The sequence below is a fragment of the Nyctibius grandis genome, chromosome 6 (assembly GCF_013368605.1).
Source record: "Nyctibius grandis isolate bNycGra1 chromosome 6, bNycGra1.pri, whole genome shotgun sequence".
NCBI lineage: Eukaryota > Metazoa > Chordata > Aves > Nyctibiiformes > Nyctibiidae > Nyctibius > Nyctibius grandis.
In genome coordinates this window covers 69,542,403-69,563,034 of record NC_090663.1, presented here as the reverse complement: position 1 = coordinate 69,563,034, position 20,632 = coordinate 69,542,403, and the positions used below count along the sequence as shown (strand labels likewise).

Below are 20,632 nucleotides of genomic sequence, written 5' to 3'. Positions count from 1 at the left end.
GGATCCCGTGTGATCACTACCACACAAGGTCACTTATGTTCTCTACCAATCCAAGGCATTTACAGCCACCCAGCAACAGTACAGGCAGCAGGGCTCAGCTCAACCAGACTTCAATGCTATCTTCCTGACCTCAACACCATCGGCTGCAGCGCTTGGGAGGCCAGCCTTTCAAACATCCTTTGGAGGGGCGGATGCAGTGAGTGGTCCTCATCAGCCAGAGCAGCGCTGCATCTTTGTAGAAGTCGTGCATGGAGCCCAGCTTCGCACATGACTTGCTGGTTTCTCTCTGTGTGCACTAGAGATTGCAGGATATTGGCCACTGCCAGCTGGAGATCCAGTGCATGCTGAAAAAGAAAAGAGCACACAACTTGAGAAGACACAAACTGAGAAGGCAAATAAAAGGAAGCCCTTATGCATAATAATGAAAAGGAGACTACCATTAGTAATAAATACACAAAACGTCCTATATTTAAATTTATGTGCACATGTGTGTGGGGGGGATGTGTGCACGTGTGTGGTTGAAGAGATACTTCCATCTCTTCATGAAAAAGGATATTAAGTTATATGAAGGATTACCACAACCATTATAAAGAAAAACAATTCAGGTAGGGATGGTTAATCTAACTTCTCCTTTTCACCAGCAGAAGTGAGTCAGTTTACAAGTCCTACACGCTTAGAGTGTACTAAGAACTTTTATTTTTTTGACTGCTAAGCTACTCGTAGTAACTTAACATCATCATCATCACCTCTACAAAATTCAAGATATATGCAATATAACTGCCAAATTAATGCCCTGAAGACAGAAAGTCGCCACACTCATCACCAGAAGAGGACAAGAAAAAGGAATCAAGTCTCATAATTCTTGTAAGCTTTCAGAACTTTTTTTCTTTTTTTAAATAAACAGTGTTCTTCAGGGAAGACATCTCAAAACAAAAATACTTAAGCAACCTCAAAAAAACATCCAACATAACCTTTATATACACACCACCAGTAGAGGTTTTGGTTTGGGAACTGTACAAAGCAGACAGTACAATTTTGGAACTAGAAAATATTCCAGCTATTTCAAACAGGACGTATACACCGAGCTATAATGTCCCAATCCCATGCTCTCCTCATACTACACGTTAACACCTGATACATCAGGGAAAACAAGAATTCGCCACAACGCCTGGAAACTTATCTGATGGCCACTTCAGACATTTCTTTAAATTTACATTGTTGCCAGGAGTTTGAAAGAGACAAACAAAACAAAGCCTATGAAATAAAACAATCTGTATTAGACCTCTATGTCACCACAGTTATTCAACTCAATTAGTCTGTGAAATGTATTGGCTTCTCAGCACGGAATGAGAGGACATCATCGGTTTTCCCATTTCCCATAGCCATCCTTTTTCCCAGTCACTCTCAAAGCTTAAGACAGCAGAATTTTTTCCCTACCTCTGGGTGTGTAGCTGATCCCACAGAGGCCAGTAGATCCAGCATCGCGAGCATAGCACCAGGGTGGATAATGACCGCATCAGAGCTTTGTACGGATGTGGGTCCTGTTTGGAGTTTCACATCAGCTATGTTTTTCTGAGGGCAAACAGGAGGTGTTGAAATAGAATGATATGCGTGCCTGCAGGACAGAAAACATCCCATGGTTACAACACCCATCTATTATGAGTTTGGCATTTTTCAAGCAGCTGTAAAGTTGAATTGGCCTATAGACATTACTCCCCTCTCCCTTCTCTTCCCTCAGTTAGACAGACCAGTCGCTTTCCTCTTCTCAAATCTGTTGGACATGTTTCCCCAAAGACAACCTGGAAGGGTCTCAATTTCTCGACTATGCTTGAACTCAGAAGTCTCTTCCTCACATTCTATGCAGTTTGAAGAACTTAAAGGTTGCTTTTATCACCTCCCTCTTTTCATTCTAGTTGCAGTGGCAGCACACAGTGACAGCAGCATGCAAGCTACCACTGCTCCTGTTCTGGGAGACAAATTCAGCTTTGAATAAATGTATCCATATTTGTTCTTCATTAACAACTGACTATAAAACGTGCTATCACAAAACTCTCGGCAATCTCTACGTAGCGTACAGGAACAGAAAGCTGATCTCTGTGTACACTCATGCCAGCAGTCCATATGCCCTCAGTATTTCCATGGCCGCTACAGCACTTTAGTTTTACATTAAGCTGCTTTAACCTGATCCAGGGAAAAGAGGCTTTGACACACTGACTGAGAAGCAAACACTTGTGCTGAGAGCTGTAGACACATTTCTCATTGAAACTCTCGAAAGCATTATCTTGATGCTATTCTTCTTTCAGAACAAGATTCAACACATAAACAGCATCAGCAGCTTACTGAACATACGCTTTCAAGATCGTACTTTAGATTTACCTAACCCCTAACCCTAACAGAAATAACACTCGGGGACTCACTGTGCCTCAACCGTTAGGCACTTCCAACTAGGAAATCTTTTCTCCTGGGAAAAACGGGACATAGATGGGAGATGAGGAAGGCTGCAAGCACAGTTCTGTCCTAAACACTTTGGAGGTTGCATCTTGAACACACACACCCACCCCAGCAAGAAACATCAATTGTGGAGGAAGGCTGAGGCAATGGAATATTTAGCCTAAGAGAGGACAGCAGGGAGTACAGCATAATCTCCTTCTGCTGGCTGGAAAATGGGCTGGATAAACAATGTTTCAACAAAAGCGCTCCTATTGAAAAGGCTTGTGGCAGATCAACAACAACTTGGCATCTGGAACAATCCAAGAGCACTTTTTAAAAGAGAGTTTTTGAAGAAAGATTAAATTACTGATGCTTTACTCATTCAGCTAATACTTATAGCAAACGTGAAATAGTATGGCAATTCTATTGTAACCAACCACGAAGAAAAAAATTTGCCCAAATCAGCTTTTCTAGTGTTTTTACAAACTCTCTAGCCATCAATGTCCTAAACTGCTGTAGCAGACTCACTGATTTAAACATCTGTCAGGTAGACGAAGGCTTCTTTGTTTCTTTTAAAATTACATGGAGTTAAGAACAGCAGAACAACTGGTAATACTATTACAGAGAGATGCTATCTCAACCCTTTTCTCTGCCTTAATGGAGAGACTGAAACACGGGCAATTGCTTCTCATGCATCCTAGCAGCACTGCTCTTCATCTGAAAACCGCTGCCCCTTTTCAATGTCACCTTGAGCATCTCAATGCAAGTTTCACAGGATACAGTTTAAAAATTAAATATCCATTTGTATTTAAGAATGCTCTTCAGTCTAGTGAAATTCCACTCCCCAATACATTCTTGAAGACCAAGCTTCCGTTCACTTTTAAGCATGAATTTTACTTCTAAGCATCTTGATCTGCGCTATCACATTCACCTCATTAGGTAAACTCTGAGGTTATAACACAGTAGTACAGGGAGAGGCCAACAAAAACCCGAGCCATTGCTCAGTATGATTCAGGAACAAGCACATGATCCTGGCCTCAAACGGCCTGGACTTCAACATTACATAGAACAAACTGAAAAGGGGATACAGTCAAGACTAGGCAAGTTGCTTTTCTGTTAGCAATCTAAGTAAAAGTTATGTCCCTAAAGCACACATTTTTGAGAGTTTTTCACATCATTTTAGAATACCTTCCATATTTATTTTTTCTATATAAGGAGTACTTGTATTAAAACAGCAACAAAAAAGACAGTTCAAAAAAGATTTCTCTAGGCAGGAAAAGAAAATAGATCCTAGAAAAACCTGCCAAAGTATTCATCGAATGCTACAGGTCTATGGGTCAGTGCAGAACCTGCAATAAATTAATTTAGCCATGCTTATACATTCTTTATATGATTCCTTTAAGGGAGAAGAAAGGAAGAAGTGAACAATGGAAAAAGGCAGCATACCGAAGATGATACACAGATCTGTCTATTTTAATAAAAAATAAAACTGAAGAAAAATTCAAACTGAAATTATATAATTAAGTACAATTCTTGATGAGAATTATAACACCATTTTAATCTGGAAAGAAATAAGTAAGATTTATTACTTATTACTTGGGGAACTCTCTGCATATCATTCCCCAAGAGTGATCACCATCCAAACTCTGTAAAAACAATGGCTACAAGTATTTTAAAGGCAAAGTTACATTCTATTCTCTACTTCACCCTGTCAGGCCCAAAGCATCCTCTCAAAAAAAAAAAAAAAAGAGGAAAAAAAAAGAAGAAAAAAAAAGAGAACACCCTGTCAAGATAAGTTTTTTCTGTCAAAATGTACAGCAATCAAACAACTGGCAAAGCTGTAGTTCTTGATTCAAATTATACAGAAGGGGTGGAAGAACAACGCATTCCAGGTAACAGGGAGGACAGCTATGTACTGCCATCCCAATGTATGTGCTGGAAGAGTCCTACCTACACTGTTTACATAAAGGATAACACTTGGAGGGCACCACTCCTCAGGGAAACACAGCTTTGAGAAGCGGCAGACATGTCTGAGAGAGAATATCAGCACATCTATGTATCTCGAACCATTCTAGACTGCATGCATCAAAACCAGAACTGTACTATTTTGTTTTTAAGGATTATTTCTGTGCAAAATGTCTGCTTGCTCTTTTAGCCAAACAACACAGGGCTCTCCCTCAGGCACCTGTCTTATGAGTTAAAAGGCAGAAAACTAGGCCTCAGCAACAAGGGAGATCCTGGGGAAGCAAAGTAAAGTAGACAGAAAACAATAAGAGAAGAGCAAACACTTCTCTCAGAAGAGTCAACCTCTACAGAATCTGACTGTATCTGACATTTAAAAAGAAAAAAAAAAAAAAAAAAAAATCAAATAATATTGGACTACAAAACCCAAGTTGCTTATTTTTGAAAGTAGGAAGATCCCAGATACTGGCACTGAATTCACTAGGAATGACAAACACAACGCTGAACAACCGTGAGAAAGCAGACAGCTGCTCAAACAGACTTTTTGGAAAGCTTCGCCCTGTCTATTTTTTCACTTCAAAACATGCTTTTACAGAAAGGATCTGAAAAGTCACCCAGGCCAGCATGATCAGTCTTTCTGTCCACTTTTGCTTTGAGTCTTACACAACTTGTTATCACCCAAAGACTTTTTTTGTTTGTGAAGACCCATGTCAAACACACTCCTCTACCTCAGCAAGTACCCATATGTTCCTAAATTGGTGTTTACCTGAATTGCCCAAGGCACCCCACAGGGATATTGACTTTTTAAACTATCCAATCTTTACCTCACCTTATACCACACAGTTTTCAAATAACTGCTTGCATTTTCAGTACTACCAAAAAAAAAACAAAGCAAGCCTAACATATCTATTCATGTATACATATATTTATATTTTAGCTACCAGGCTGCATCAACTGCCCATCTGGCACTCTTTTATTCATTACACCCTGGAATCAGCTCCTGGTTGGCAGGCATTGCATATGTTCTGCTGCAAGCCTTCGCATACCTATGTGTTTAAGTAATTCAGTGAACCTGAGCAGCAATGCCAGTTACACCTGGGAGAACAGCAAGATGTAGTACAGGAAAGGGCAAACCATAATGCTAGAGGTTAATATTGGGGTCAAAGCTGTAAAAAGCCTCCACAGGAAATGCTGTTTTCTTTCAAGTTTCTCCCGAATGAAGAAATGAGAGGGAAAGAAATTCAGCAGCTAAGGTTTTTCTCTGTGAACTGCAACTGCTACATTTATTCCTAAATGCCTCAGTGTTAGAAAGGAAAGGAAACGACAGTCTAAGAGGTTCTGGGTTATTGGGAAAGTGGCCTTGTCCAAGCCAGACCCTGCAGAATACACAGGTATGACTTGGGTAATGTCACTCAGCAAGACAGAAAAAGGCTTCTCTTTACTAACCTGCTCAAGTACAAACATCTCCTTTCAAAGCAGTTTCCAAAAGCAGCTTTGGTTGTTTCCCTTTGCAAAATATTTTACATTCCAAACATGAAACTTGATGGCATATTTTAAGCCACACACCAAGCAAGAATGACTGTGTTTTCCACACATGTCACCTGCACCTCAGATAACCCACCATCTTTCAAATGTCTTTTTAGCCTTCAAAAGCAACTCTCTTCCAAACCTGCATCTTCAGGTAATGAATGGCTGCCCCCTTCCCTGGGGGCTCTGGGAAAAATCTCCTTTCCATCATTTGCACAGGCCTGTAAGTCACACTGTTGCTGAATCAGTAAACTTTTTTTTTTTTTTTAAAGAAAAAATAATCTACTAGACAGTAAGATGCATAAGAAAAAACAGTAACTGGGTGGGGAGTGGGGAAGTGGGTGCTAGCATTTCTGAATTGTGCCATTTGTGCTTTCTTTCTAAACCTTTTAATTTAGCTGCCTCTACATCGTTTGGTAGTCGAGTACTGACAGGTTCATTCTTTATTTTTTATTTTGTGCAATTACTAACAAACAAGCACCTTAACATGCCATCTACCTTCCTACTGAAAGTACCTTTTCTTGAAAAACTAGTCAAGAAAGAAGAAATCCTGCTGTATTAATTGATCTACTAGCATAGCCTGAACTCCTTTGAACTGCTCCTGAGAGTGTTATTTATACCTCCCTTAGATAACTTTTTATACTAGACCTTATTTGGTTTTGAATCATGAACTTGACTTTAAGTGCCTCAGGAGCCTGGAGACATCTCTAATTTCATACATTAACATCACTACCTAGGATTAACTATAAAACATACCTTTACATTTATTTTATCCAGTAAACACTCAAGTGAAAATGCACACCTCAGAAAAAAATAGCAACTTGAGAGAAAAAAACCCCAAGAACTAAGAAACACAACAGTGAGAGAGAAATCAGAAGCAAGATCAACTTCTCTTTAAAGGGTCGGTACCTTTTCCTGGACAAAGCTGGCGTACCCCAGGGAGAGGGGAGAGAAGTCTCATTTGTCAGGCAAGGAGGGATCTGTTCTGCACGACTACAGACAAAACAGACAGGGGTAGGACAGAGAGGTTAGAGAAGAAACCAGAGGCCATAAGCTTGTTAGTTTTACAAAAGCGCCAATAACATCATTACTAGGATCCACTCTTCAGAAACAACATGGACAACAAAGGACGCTACTGAATGACACGCATCAGGTAAACACGCAGACATGCAAAGCGTGTACTTGTTTTATGGCATAACTGCAGTGCTTGTTCATTACTCTGCAGAGGTTTATTGATATGACCATGCTAGCAAAACTGAACATCTTTCAATGTTAAACAGCGAAAACTAAGTGAAGAAAGTAAAGCCTGAGCAAATTAAGTATAACCAACATCGGTAAGAAATAAAATCAACATAAACTTCACAAAGAATGATGAGCAGAAAATTTAAGAAAGAAGGGAGAATGCAGTCACTGAAAATGACATCAAAAAAAAGGAACTTAATGAGGTAGCTTATGCAACAACACTATGGGATTTACTTACCCCATTGATTCCTCATCCTCTACTGTTAGCCAGGGTTATAACTTCTACAGTACGTGCAACACATTCTCAATACACATTTTCCTCCCCCCATCTGAATGGTTTAATAATACTTTAAAATTACATCAAGTAAATTGATTTCTGTACTTGGCTTTTGGGTTTTTGGTTTTACTTTGTTTTTAAACAAGAGAAAAGCATTAAAATTTGCTGCTTTGGAGACAAAATTCTCATTAACAAAACCATGAAGTTTGTACTTTACTAGTCACCTAGTTTAAGAAAGCTTGACTAACTGGCAGCTTTATTAATATCTCAACATACACAGCCACACCTTCAAACTTGGAAAATAAGACCCTGTGTTTAATTAACTAGGTGTCCCATCTTAGAAAAACAGGGTCACATGCATTAAACAGCTGGGGTGCAGCAGCTCCAAAGTCCCAGATACGAAGCTTAGGTCTGTGTTTTACTTTTTTGTACCTTAAATTATGGGTGACAACTACTTTCAGACAAGCCAGTCTTCAACACATACCTCAGTAAGTTTTGCTGTGATTTTGAATCAGCTTTAAGACTTTACTGTTCATTTCAAATCTCAAGTATAACAAGTATAATTTAAATTCTAGTTGTTTAACTGTGGGAGTGTCTCCCAGTTAAATTAAAAAAAGAATAATTTACAGACTAGCTAGAACTTTAAGGAACAAGCCAATCCATCTAAAACAAGATGTCTAGTCTAGATGTGTTTAATCTAGAGAACAGGAGGCTCAAGGGAGACCTTACCACTCTCTACAGCTACCTGAAGGGAGGTTGTAGCAAGGTGGGTGTCAGTGTCTTCTCCCAAGTAACAAGTGACAGGACCAGAGGAAATGGCCTCAAGTTGCACCAGGGGAGGTTTAGATTGGATATCAGGAAAAATTTCTTCACTGAAAGGGTTGTCAAGCACTAGAACACGCTGCCCAGGGAAGTAGTTGAGTCACCATCCCTGGAGGTATTTAAAAGATGTGTAGATGTGGCACTTGGGGACACAGTTTAATGGTGGACTTGGCAGTGTTAGGTTTATGGTTGGACTCCATGATCTTAAAAGTCTCTTCCAATCTAAATGATTCTACGATTCTAAAGTCATCATGGTATTATCTAATCACTTAAAAATCCCTTATCAAAGGAACCATGAATTTAAGGTGTGACGTTGAACAACCAATTTTTCATTTGACTTAATAAAAGCATAAAAATCTAGTAGTTCTGAATGATAAAGCAACCAGACAGTCTGCCTATCAGCCAACAGGTTGCTTCAACACATCAAATACAACCATAAACTGACATCTCTGTCTTAATTGTTGCCATGACAAAAACATTCAACATCAGAGGGAATGCTGCATACCCTGGAGAACACCAGCAAGCTAAGTCAATATTTGGTCAGATGTTGACACTTTATATCCCTCTTGCTGGAGTGAAGGAACAAAGAAATAGATTAAAATGGAAATAAAAAAGCTTGCAATTAACATATTTGAAGAAAACTTTTTTGGGGAACACTGGAGTGGGTGGGACAGGAAAAGAAAAAAAGTTAAAAAAAAAGAAAGTTCATACCTGTCAAAAGAATCTGTTGCTACCTTGTAGAGGTAAATAAAAAGTTTGCTGCAGTGTCTTAGCGTAGGTGACACAGAATCCAGGGATATTAGATCATCCTCCAAAAGTCTTTGAAATAGTTGTGTATTTGAAGGGAAGACATTCAAGGGACTTATTTTTCTCGAGTCTGAGAAGCAGCCAAGTAATCGAACAGCATCTGCCAGTTTTTCATACTGGATCTCTGTTTTGAAGAAATGAGAGTTGGCTGGCTCATAACGCATTGCTGCAGTCAATGTGCAGAACACAGTGTGAAGCAGTTCAAACACTTGATTCTGGTTTACTTTCTCCCAGCCATTCTTAGGTGGCGAGCACAAAGATCTTTCCATAGCAACGAGTAAAGATGTGACATACACAAATCCACCAACTTTTCTAAAAACAGTTCTTGTGCGGTGACTTTCTCTCAGCACCAAGAGTAGGGCCTGTGGACAAAACAAACAGTCAAAACAAAGAAGGAAAAAAAAAAGCAGCAGCATTACAAACAGCTTGAAAAAAAGGTAGGAACATTTTTGTTTGATATGCGAGCAAAATCCTCATGTCATTTGTGAGAATTTGGTAATGCCTGAAGTCTCCAAAGATCAACTTTGTACTGCAAGAGTCCTCATCCTCAAGAACTTACAAAATAAAAAGAGCGGGTGAAAAAGTAAAGCATTGTCCCTAATTTAGAAATAAGAAATTAAGGAGATACATGAACCTGCCAACAGAAAAGACTTGCCCAAGCATAGAACGGAACCCCAAATCCCCAGGTAATTCCCTTAATGATAAAGCAGGGAACATAGCTATTAGCAAGGAATCTACTCTGCCATCATACTTCACAATTTCAAATAAGAGTGGGCAAACAACTGCCTGTAGCAACGAGAAACATAAACCTTCCAGAATCCTAACACAGGTCTCCCAGAAATCTACAATGCACAAGCACCGGGCAGCTATGAAGCCACAACAGCACTCAAAGATAATAACGACAGCAAAGAATTAGCCAAAAAACCCCATTTAGTTTTAGCCCTCCTCTACAATGAAATCCGTAAATCTCTGAATTGAGTGAAACTTGATTTGAAGAGAGTTGCTGTTCAAAAATAAGCCTGAGAGAGAGAGAAACAAAAATGGGTAAAACCTTACTTGCTGAACACACACAAAGGTCCAGTATAAATAGCAAAAACTACATGAATCTAGTTACTAGAGAATAATACTAATTTATCCATGAAATCAGGGGGTGGGGAAACCCATCCACCCAACCAAAACCAAACAAAAAACCAGCTGTCATGGGAAGTTTGACCCACATGTGCACACGGAATATAGATGAAAAAGTCTCTCTACACAAAGCATCACAAACAAAAGTGTTATTGATACAGAAAAATAGACTAGGGGGGCAGAGGTATCTTTCATGATCAAGAGTTTACTTCTTCAGAATCTTTTTTTTTTTTAAGCACTCAGAAGATGGGTAGTGAAACAGAATGTCATTCCTTTGAAGGCAGTATCTCCTTTCCTGCCAAAACTGCATGAAGAGTACGGGACACATCACTGCACCGTTCTGGGCTGTCAGTTCCATAACCAAAACTTCTGAAAACAGCACCGATGAACAACAAATAAAGCAGGTCAGATAAAGGACAGAAACCCTGACTTTGGATGTTAAATCCATTAGGGAACTGCAATATCCTTTCCCTCCCCTTAAGTATCATGAATGAGACATGCTCAAAAACAACAGAACACCTTAATAGACAAAATATGTCAAATGAATTATTTTATTACTAGCTTTCCTTTCTGTCTTTTGGAATAATATGAAGCTGCTCATCTGCCAGAGAAATATTACAGCTCCTTTTAACAGAGATGAACCTAGATGCCTCAGAGTTCTCTCCGGTAAGACTCATTTACTTATTACTACTTGCCTCAGCTTTTCTACCCTAAAATAACAGTAACATGCCAATTTACAAAAATAATATTAGCTATTCTGAGAAGAAATTGTGGGTCTAGATTAGTAGCCAAAAAACAGAGAGAGAGAACAGATGAGAGTCTTCTCTCTTCCTCCTCCACCCATAGACTTATGTTCCTACCTTTCCACTATTTTGCTTAAGCAAGCAAGTTCTTCGACATTACCATCTACTATGGTCACTACGATTTACATTTATATTAACTAATTCAGCATTTATAACTAACAAATTGGTAAAATAAAGTAGGTCTGCCACAGGAAAAGGCAAACCAGCACTGAAAATAAACTTACGTGTTACATGCTTGCTTTCCCCACCCCCCCCGCCACCCCCAATGTATTCTCATTATTTTTAACTGAGTAATACTCCACCAGGGAAGATTATCATAACTGTAGGACTTAATTTCCTATCCACTGAGGCTGATTACAAGTGATGATGCTAAAAACACATACTCACTCACTAGCCTTCATCTCCGATTCTGAAATGTGCCATGGACAGATGGAAGAAAATAAAAACCATGCATCAAATGTATGCATTTCAACTCCAGAGAGAAGCTACCTTCAGTAGCTGAATACTATCCATCCAATCCAATCCCTTTCTCAGTGTTTTCGTTTTTTAAAAAGTGGCTTAGGAGCAAGAGCCCTGAGAAGTACTTCATTTACCCTTAAGATGTCCGTTTTCAGCTGCAGTTCCGTAGGTGGAGCCGAGTGCATCAGTCCCAACAAAGTGCCCATATCATCTTCTCCACTAGGTGATAACACCAACTGCTGGATGATCATCAGGGCATGCTGTCGGCACTGGGGATACTTTACTATGTTGTGCACGCATCTCGCACCACCAAACTCCCTGAAAATACCTACTCAGAAAGGGGGGAGGGGGTGTGGGGATAAGAGTGTATGAAAAATACAATCAGTATCAAAGACAACAACAAAACATGAAAGGTGTTTATTTTCATTTCTACAGATTGAATGGCAGGGTTTTAGCCCTATGGATGTTTAATGACTTATTACTATTTTTCCTCTTGTACCACAAATAAAAATAGAACTTGAACAATATTCTTCTGACTATATTTTTCACTAAAGGTGTTGAGTACAGGGATGCAGGTCAGTTCTAAGAATTTCCTCAATAATTCTGTTATTCCAACAGTAGTTATTCTTTTCATGCTAGAGCTCAAAGAGTCACAGGATGAAATAAATCAAAAATATAGCAAACCCTACATCTTTAGTGAAGACTATATGCTGTTTTGGTTAAGGATAGTGTTTATATTACATTTAGTTCATTGCCAAAAATAAAACTAGTCTGTTTCTGGACAAGACAAGCAAACTAGGAGCACTGGTTGAGAAGTGATTCAGTTTATCGACAAGATTTGTAAGATCCTGCAGAAGTTTTCTTGTGGCAAGACCTATCTCTGTAGGGATAAAGCTTAAGTCAATAATGGTTCTCAAGCTTACTGAATACTCAGAAGAACACATGTACAATATTAACTGAAAATTAAATGAAAATTGATTCTGAGAACATCATAAAAACCAAACTGGAATATATATGGCACATATAATGTGTGTTTAGTACAGTGTCACCACCTAGATTACTGCCCTATGTTCATTACTAAAGATGAAAACAGGGCAGGGAAATGGATCAATGCTGCATTACTGCATCAAAAGGGATCACTTTTCTTGTGACCATGAACTAAAAGAGCAGTTTAAACGACCAAGTTCAGGATTAACAAGCTAGTCAGGACAATGCTTATTCCCTCTAATATACATATACAAACCTTAGTCCCACCATCCATTTCGATTTCCTGCCTCCTGCTTTCTCTGACGTTCGTTGGATGGGATACGGACTTGGCCAAGGCAAGAGGAGAGGCCTCAGAAACAACATCTGTTGCGTGATCCCACAGTCTGATGTGGTTTATGCTACCCTCTGTTGTTTCTCTAGTGGATACTCGAAGATTAACTCAGTACTGAGAACTAGCAATGAGGTATTGATGGCTGCTTCAAGCTTCCTAGGTGAGGTCAGGAACGCCGTTTAACAGCAGCCAAGGACTTGTCACAAATCAAGTGGACGCTACCACGGTCAGATCACAATCCATACCTCACAGAAGCAAGGCTCAGGTACCACCGACCCTGATGCTACACAGGTACATGCAGTCCAGTCCTGTGAACCAAGACCTGCCACTTCTAAACTATGAGGCAGTTCCAGTACTTCAGAGATGTTATCATCACATACTTAAACCACCTCCTCTCATTCATCCTTAGAAATCAAACAATCCTGAGGTTTTTTGGGTTTGTTTTTTTTCCCAATTTTCCTTATATGGAAGCCCCCACACTTCCTTCATGCCACTCCTTTCTGACTTGTTTCTAATTCTGCCTGTTCTTACACGGCAAAACCAAAGCTGAGAGATAAATGTACAAGTGTGTAACTGATTCATGCAATTCATCTGTAATCTATACCAATTCCTTTCTAAAACCTTCTTATTTCAGCCTAATTCACTTGCTTCTTGGTTCATCATTGAACAGATTTATCTAGTAAATCAAAGATCATGTTTTTTTCCTTTCCATTGACAGAAGAGGTAGCTTCGCATAAGCAATCTGACAAAATGGTCTAAACACGATCATGGCAGCCTGAATGCAGAACTAATTGAAACATCAGCTTGGAGTAACCTCTGCTTCGCTGCAATGCTTTTCTGTTTTGACAAAGGACTCGCCACTGGGGTTTATCTCAAGTGCTGTGAACAATGTCTTTCCTGATGGAGTAAAGAACTGACTTATCAAGTACGTGGACAAAGCCAAGCTGGCAGATGTTGTAAATGCTCAGTGGGAAGAATTCAAAAGCCATCTTTGAAAGTAGTTTGAAACTACGAGCTGAAACGCAACACAGCTTGAAAACAAGTGCAATAGTGAAATGACACAGGCAACATTGGAGGTTACTCCAACACTGGGCCTAAAATTAAACTAAAAAATTTGACCAGCCAAAACCAGAAAAAACAAACAAAAAAAACCCACCCCCAACGAGTATGAGTTACAAGCTTTACGTCATTAGCCCAGGACCTAATGTTTAAGTAGTGAGCTGTCAACCAAGCAGGACAATTTTCAGGATTTCATTCTTAAGCATTTGTCACAGATTGTGGTTTCTCTTACTTAAATGAAAACAAAAACAAAACCAAGAGTGAGAAAACACCAGCCAGAACTGAGGAAAAGGAAAAAAAAAGAACTGCTGAAATAAGGATGTTTCATGGCCTCCAAGGCCAGAAACTTCCTGCTTCCTCTGCGCGGTGTCTGTTCCCCCTCACCTGCTCATTTTTTTCTTCATCTAACAGAACAGACAAAGTGTTTAAAAACAGTTATTATCCTTTCTCGATCTGTTATTTCAAGCCCTCAAAGATGGCTTTTACTAATATGAGATATACATACTGTCTGTTTTGATGTCACTAAGTCTTCACTAATATATATATAATATAAGCCTGCCTGATTTAGAAAGGGACACTCATAACAGAGCCCTATTTATACATACTGACTGGGAATATGCCTTTAAAAATTAAAAGCCATCTTTCACTAAAGATGAAAGCATTTTTAATCACATTTAAGTAGACATGACACTGTCAACAGCAAACTACATGTCTAATTATATGCTTAAATTTTCCAATACACAACCTGTGTTACAAGTCCTACTACAAATTATTATAGTACTGTTGGAGAGTGATGGGGTGTGGTGGTTGCCTTCAGGTAAACAATAGCAAAGAAACTCAAGATAAAAAAAAAACAAAAAAAACCAAAAAAACACTATCTTTTATTCCTTTTATTCTCTTCTGAAAAAACTTGGCAAGAGAAAAAGTATATTTCAGTGTGTTTGATTACTTGTCTGAAGATAGAAACTCAAGACTACTTTGCTTTCAGGCATGATTTTCTGAGTTACTTTTTAATAAGTATTTTGACAGTGGTCTCTCTACTTACCTGCATTTGTGTTTGATCCTTGTAGTAGTACTGTCAAGGTCTCCATAACCAATAAAGCCAGCTGCTTTTGGTCCTCAAATGAACTGTTTCTTGAATCCCCTAAAAAGTAATTTCAGAAGCCAAAGTCATAGTAAAAATCACTCTTTTCTAAGATGCTTCTTGATACTTTCCACCAACACTTTTATTTTCTTTGCTTCCCCAAAGAACATGCAGCCTAATCATATTCCAAAGCAAATTAAGATTTAGCCTACACGTGCATTCCCAGGAAAGCTTAACTATGAATCATTTGACAAGTTAATTTATAATGACAAGAATTTAAACAGAAGCTTTTGAGCACTGTGAGCTCAGTGGCTGACACTGCAGCTGTATGTGTAGTTTCATATCCCCAACTTCTGTTTCTTGAAGCCATAAAACCACACCATAGTTGAAGACTAACAGGATCTGTTCTTGTTCATTATTTTAATTGAAAAGAGAAATTCCACACAAAAGCACCAAACTACATTCACATAATTACAGTTAATGTGCTGATGATTCAACAGGTGTAACAGACGAACCAACACTGCAAGTAGCATCTTAAACAGAGTAACACTCCAGAAAAAAATATTTTTTTTTAAATTACTCTAATAAAGCAAGCCACAACACAAGGGCATATGCACATAGGTAGCACCCTAATCAGATGACAGCTTGGTCCATTTACTTACAAGAATGTGCAAACTGATGTGTTTTTCAACGGAATTGCTGGCAACAAAGCTTTCTAACTCTAATCAACTGCTACCGCTCACTGACGAAGCTTCAGACAATAAATCCAGGTGAAACGCCCAACAATTATGATTAAAAAATAAGTGTAACTGATGCACACTAACTTGATTGCAGTTTGAATAAGAGAATGTAAAAAAAAATCTCTGTGTGTGTGTACGTATGCACATATGGCACTTGGCTGTGCACACTTGGCAGGCTAAGCAGCTATGTAGCTTATCTCAGAGATGTTAAATTCTGGAGATAACTACTTTTTTATTTCTTTTTTTAACGCTTTTAGAAAAATGTAGACCCAACTTATAAAAGTCTGAAAACTTGAATATATATTCCTATTAAGAGCTCAGATATGCACTCTATAGTATTTTTCAAAGCTGGGTTTCATTCAACACAATGAAATGCCCAAGCATGTTTTGTGAGGAAGAGTACAGATACTATGTATTGCTCCTTCACTTGTGCTTTTCATGTTAGGTAACCAATATTAAAAGAATACATCAAAAAAACATGTAAAAAGGAAATACAAACTCCTACTATTTTGCATTCATACAGCATCTTTCATTAAAGCTTGCCTCGAGCTTCTTGCAGGACATTAAAAGTGAAACAATTCCAATGAGCTTTTAAGATGGCACAGCAGTCCCCAGCAGAGCTCAGCCCTTGAGATATGTGTTCAGACTCTCTCATTCCTCCTCTTAAGTGCTAGCCTCCACCATTCCCAGCCAAAAAAAGACATGTATTAGTAAAATGGAAGAGCACACACTACCTTGATCATTCAGTGCCTGAGTGGGATCTTTCAGAAGGGCTGCATATTTATGAAGAAGATTTACCATCACCTCCAGAAGTCCCACTTCCCTGAAGACATCCTTAAAGATGTAGTCATGACGGGTGAACTTAAGGAGTGTCTTCATGGCAATGATGCTACAGTGAAAAGACGTGCTGGATTTTAAAAGGATGCTCACACTGATCAGTTCTTTACAGGGTATGTAATTCAAGCTGAAAACAACAAATTCCAGCATTTCAAAGTATTTGGTCTGCACTTCTGGAAGTTTAGGAATTTTCTCTGCAAACTGAGACAATGTGTGCTGTGATTCCAAAATGAAGTAGTTGGCATTGTCCGCCATATAAATATTCGTGATGGCATCAAGGATGATTTGTGCTAGATAGTTGGTTTTTGCTCTCAAAAATGCATTCTGGAGGACCGAAAATGCTTGAATATTCCTCACACTGTGACCTAAATCAGGAAACAAAGTTGGACAGGAGGAAAAAGGAAAGAGAAAGTTCTTAATTGCCATAAACAATGAGTATACTTAATAATGATCCATGCATTTTAATAAGTGGGAATAAAATAACAGTATATGTCACGTATAATAAAAAATTTTATTAAAACTGACTCTTCAAAAAAGCCTCTGCACGGTCACTTACATTGCAAATCCTACAATCTACTGTTCATTAAGATGGCATCTTCATCTTTGAAACTAAGTGTTTAAATAAGCAGCTACATGAAAGATCATTTCTTTAAAATAGGTAAGCAAGCTGACCTATTGTTAAAACACGCAACGGGATACAGTTCTAGAGACAAAACAAAGCCTGCCTGTCATCTACCCAGGCCATAAGAAAAACTCATTACAGCAACAGTAACGTGTTCTGTAACCCATAATGCAGAACGCAACTCTGTCCTCTACAAGTATTCGACAGCCTAAGTTTAGAATAACAGCCAGCTGTATCCCCCCTCACTCAACAGAGCAATAAGCAATGACAAATCCTCTTCAGCCACCTTCAAAGCTAGACAACATGCATGGCCTCCAAATTATCCTCTCACTTCCACTCTTTGGCAGTCCTCTGCAAAAAGAAGAGAGCTACGCGTAGAGAAAACTCCACAGGGCAGTGTAAGGCCAGTAGTTGCCTTCCTTCCATAGAGATGCTGCTCTTGCTCGGGTCTGGATTAACTGGCGTGAAAGACCATACCAGTATAGGAAGATGGAATGGGGGTGGCTTTAGGAATCAGGCCTGGGAATAAGAAAACTTTGGCAGGGTCCAGTACTGTTAACGATTAGGTTAAAACAAAGGGAAAGAGTTGTAAAGCATAAGGTAGCTATAATATTAGCACTCAAAACCTCGCAACTTTAAAAGCTCAGTCAAATTTCTCCTTGTAAGTACCTTCAAGTTGAATAAAATCTCATTCATTTAGCCAAGAATGCATCATTTGCATCATTTATGAGTGCTCCCTGTGGCCCCCAGAATTTTCTATGGGGAGATATTATTCTTATTCCACTGAAAAGATGCCTCAAAGCCGACTTTTTTAACTTCTGTAGGAACAGTACAAGTCACGGTGGACAAATCCCATGATACAGAAAACAACTAAAGGTAAAAATAACTGAAAAAAAAAAAAAAAACCAATCAAGAGTGACGATTTGAAACACTTTCTAAACAAAGCATTTTAAGCTCTAACAATAAAATCTTACTTTCAAACAAGCTATAAGTAAACCAATAACCCGATTTAAAAACCCTTTAATAAACAAAGAGTCTTGACTTATTACATATGCTCTGTGGAATGCTACTATCTTAGTTGTTTATAAATGAAGTCATGCAATTTAAAAGTAAATTCAATTATCTTTGTGCCTAGCCTCACCACCTTCCCTGCCAGTATTTCTCCAGAAGGCAACAGGAAACTTTCTTGCAAACCAACATGGAACAATTTCACATACTGGAAAAATATTAATGTTACATTATAAGTCACACTTATTTGTTCCTAACAGGACATTTTTTACATGCTTTCTTTACAATGAAAAATGTTGAAAAGGGGATTTAGAGCTTACTACATGCGACAGGAACATAGGTAGTGACAGATACAGCTATTTATATCCTAATTTAGTATCAACAGTTGTTCCAAGCAATCAAGCAAATTAATAAATTATCTTTGATTATTACGAGGACCCCTGAAGAAACCAAATCTTGACCAGCTCTTCAGAGTTCAAGAACTATAAGGATTTAAATAAAAGCAATTAAGAAAATGAGCTAACATGGTCTTCATAAAAAGACAACTCGCCAACATAACGAAAAGCAGGTAAATGGAACTGAGAGATGTTGTGACAAATACCAGAAAATTAAACAATTCCTTTGGCAATTGCAACAGGCCATGGTTCTCTCATGCTATTGTATCAGAAAAGCTGATTAGCTTAAGCAAAAATTAGTACGTTATCATCAAAACATGGAGAAATTGAGCTCTGAATGTGACTATCACCTTCTTTCTCTATTTAGTGCAAAGGGAAAACAATTCCCATGAACAATGAACTCTCTCAATACCAGAGAAAAGAAATCATTGTCCAAGGAACCTAGATATACAAGAGGAACAGTCAAAGTAAATCCATTAGCCTATAAATCTATAAATGTAACCCTATCACAAAAATTTGTCTTGTATCCCTGGTATTACTAAAACCCATAAAAAATCCAAGTAACAAACAAGCTCCATGGTCACTATTAAATTCCAAACTCCTTCGCTGCATACAAGACTTACCTGAATTTTAAGTTTATACACAAGATGTGAAAAAAAAGTTTGCTTTTATAAAACCTTTTCCCCCCTCAAACTTCCTCAACCTTATTTCCATATCATAATTGACTGTGGTTGCAAGCACACCACAGATTTCACCTCTTTGTGAACAGTGGTGGTGAAACAACAGATGTCAGCTCACAAGGTACACTTGCCTAAATTGACAAAAGCTAACAGAAAGCAAATCTAGTGTTGTCACCCCCCCCCCAAATCAAACCAGCACATCAGTCTTTCACATCAGTTTAGTACTAGCAGCTTAAAACACCATAAATCAAATCAGTGCATCTCTCCATTATGATAATCTCTTAAAATTCTTTATCAATAATCTGGACAAGGGGATCGACTGCACCCTCAGTAAGTTTTGAGATGACACCAGGTGGGTGCTGGAGTGAGTCCAAAGAAGGGCAACGAAGCTGGTGAAGAATCTAGAGCACCAGTCTCAGGAGGAGCAGCTGAGGGAACTGAGGTTGTTTAGCCTGGAGAAAAGAAGGCTAAGGGGAGACCTTATCGCTCTCTACAACTACCTGAAAGGAGGTTGTAGCAAGGTGGGTGTCAGTCTATTCTCCTAAGTAACAAGTGACAGGATGAGAGGAAATGGCTTCAAGTTGCGCCAGGGGAGGTTTAGATTGGATATCAGGAAAAATTTCTCCATCAAAAAGGTTGTCAAGCATTGGAACAGGCTGCCCAGGGAAGTGGCTGAGCCACCATCCCTGGAGATATTTAAAAGCGGTGTAGATGTGGTGCTTAGGGACATGGTTTAGTGGTGGACTTGGCAGTGTTGAGTTCACGGTTGGAACTGATGATCTTAAAGGTTTTTTCCAGCCAAACAATTCTATGATTCTATAAATGTCCACATAGAAACTGCCAGCTTTGCAGTGAGAGATGTTTGACTCAGTCTTTAGTCCTCAAAGACAAAAGCCCTACACTTTTTTCTTTATGTGCCAACCCCAAAATAGAACCTTTGAGACCAACAAAACTAAGCATTTGGTATGTAATCTCAGTAAAAGAACCTAGACTCAGTTGCAAATGGTTTGTGTAGTATACAGCTTCCCTGTATTTTGTTGTTTACATTTTTAAAAAAAAAAACACACACAAAAAAAAACACAAACAGAAGGAGAAAGAAAGCAGACTTACCTTTGCCTGCAGGCTGTGGGACTGCAAATCCAGGTAGTAGGAAAGGTACTCCAGTGGTAACACCAGCTGGCTTTAATTCATTGACACCATATGTTGTTAAGGAAGTTATCAAATTAACTAAGTCCTTCAAAGCATCCTTAGATTCAGCTTCTTTTGCCTGTTCTAATCTAAAGAAAATACAATAGATCTAGTTAGCAGCACTAGTTTATTTCAAGTCAAATCACTTTAATAAGATATCTCTTCCATTTTACTCTATTAATTTAAAAGACCACACTTTTACTGCCCTGTTCCTGCAGTATTTTACATGTTCTCTGCTCATATT

At 38.7% G+C, this 20,632-nt stretch overlaps 1 protein-coding gene across 3 annotated transcripts in view; it reads right to left on the bottom strand.

Moving 5' to 3' along the window:
* The window catches only part of WDFY3 (WD repeat and FYVE domain containing 3), a 195,392-nt gene that overhangs the window by 79,755 nt on the left and 95,005 nt on the right, over positions 1-20,632 (bottom strand). For all 3 annotated transcript variants that reach the window (XR_011048337.1, XM_068402547.1, XM_068402548.1), the window contains exons 9-15: positions 20,311-20,477; positions 16,393-16,860; positions 14,880-14,978; positions 11,592-11,785; positions 8,972-9,429; positions 1,438-1,615; positions 130-344 (exon numbers count right to left, since the gene is read on the bottom strand). Coding sequence is in view for 2 of the 3 variants with exons in the window: in XM_068402547.1 (XP_068258648.1) it covers positions 130-344; positions 1,438-1,615; positions 8,972-9,429; positions 11,592-11,785; positions 14,880-14,978; positions 16,393-16,860; positions 20,311-20,477 (1,779 nt within the window). In the remaining variant the exon portion in view is untranslated. The remainder of the gene's footprint in view (positions 1-129; positions 345-1,437; positions 1,616-8,971; positions 9,430-11,591; positions 11,786-14,879; positions 14,979-16,392; positions 16,861-20,310; positions 20,478-20,632) is intronic.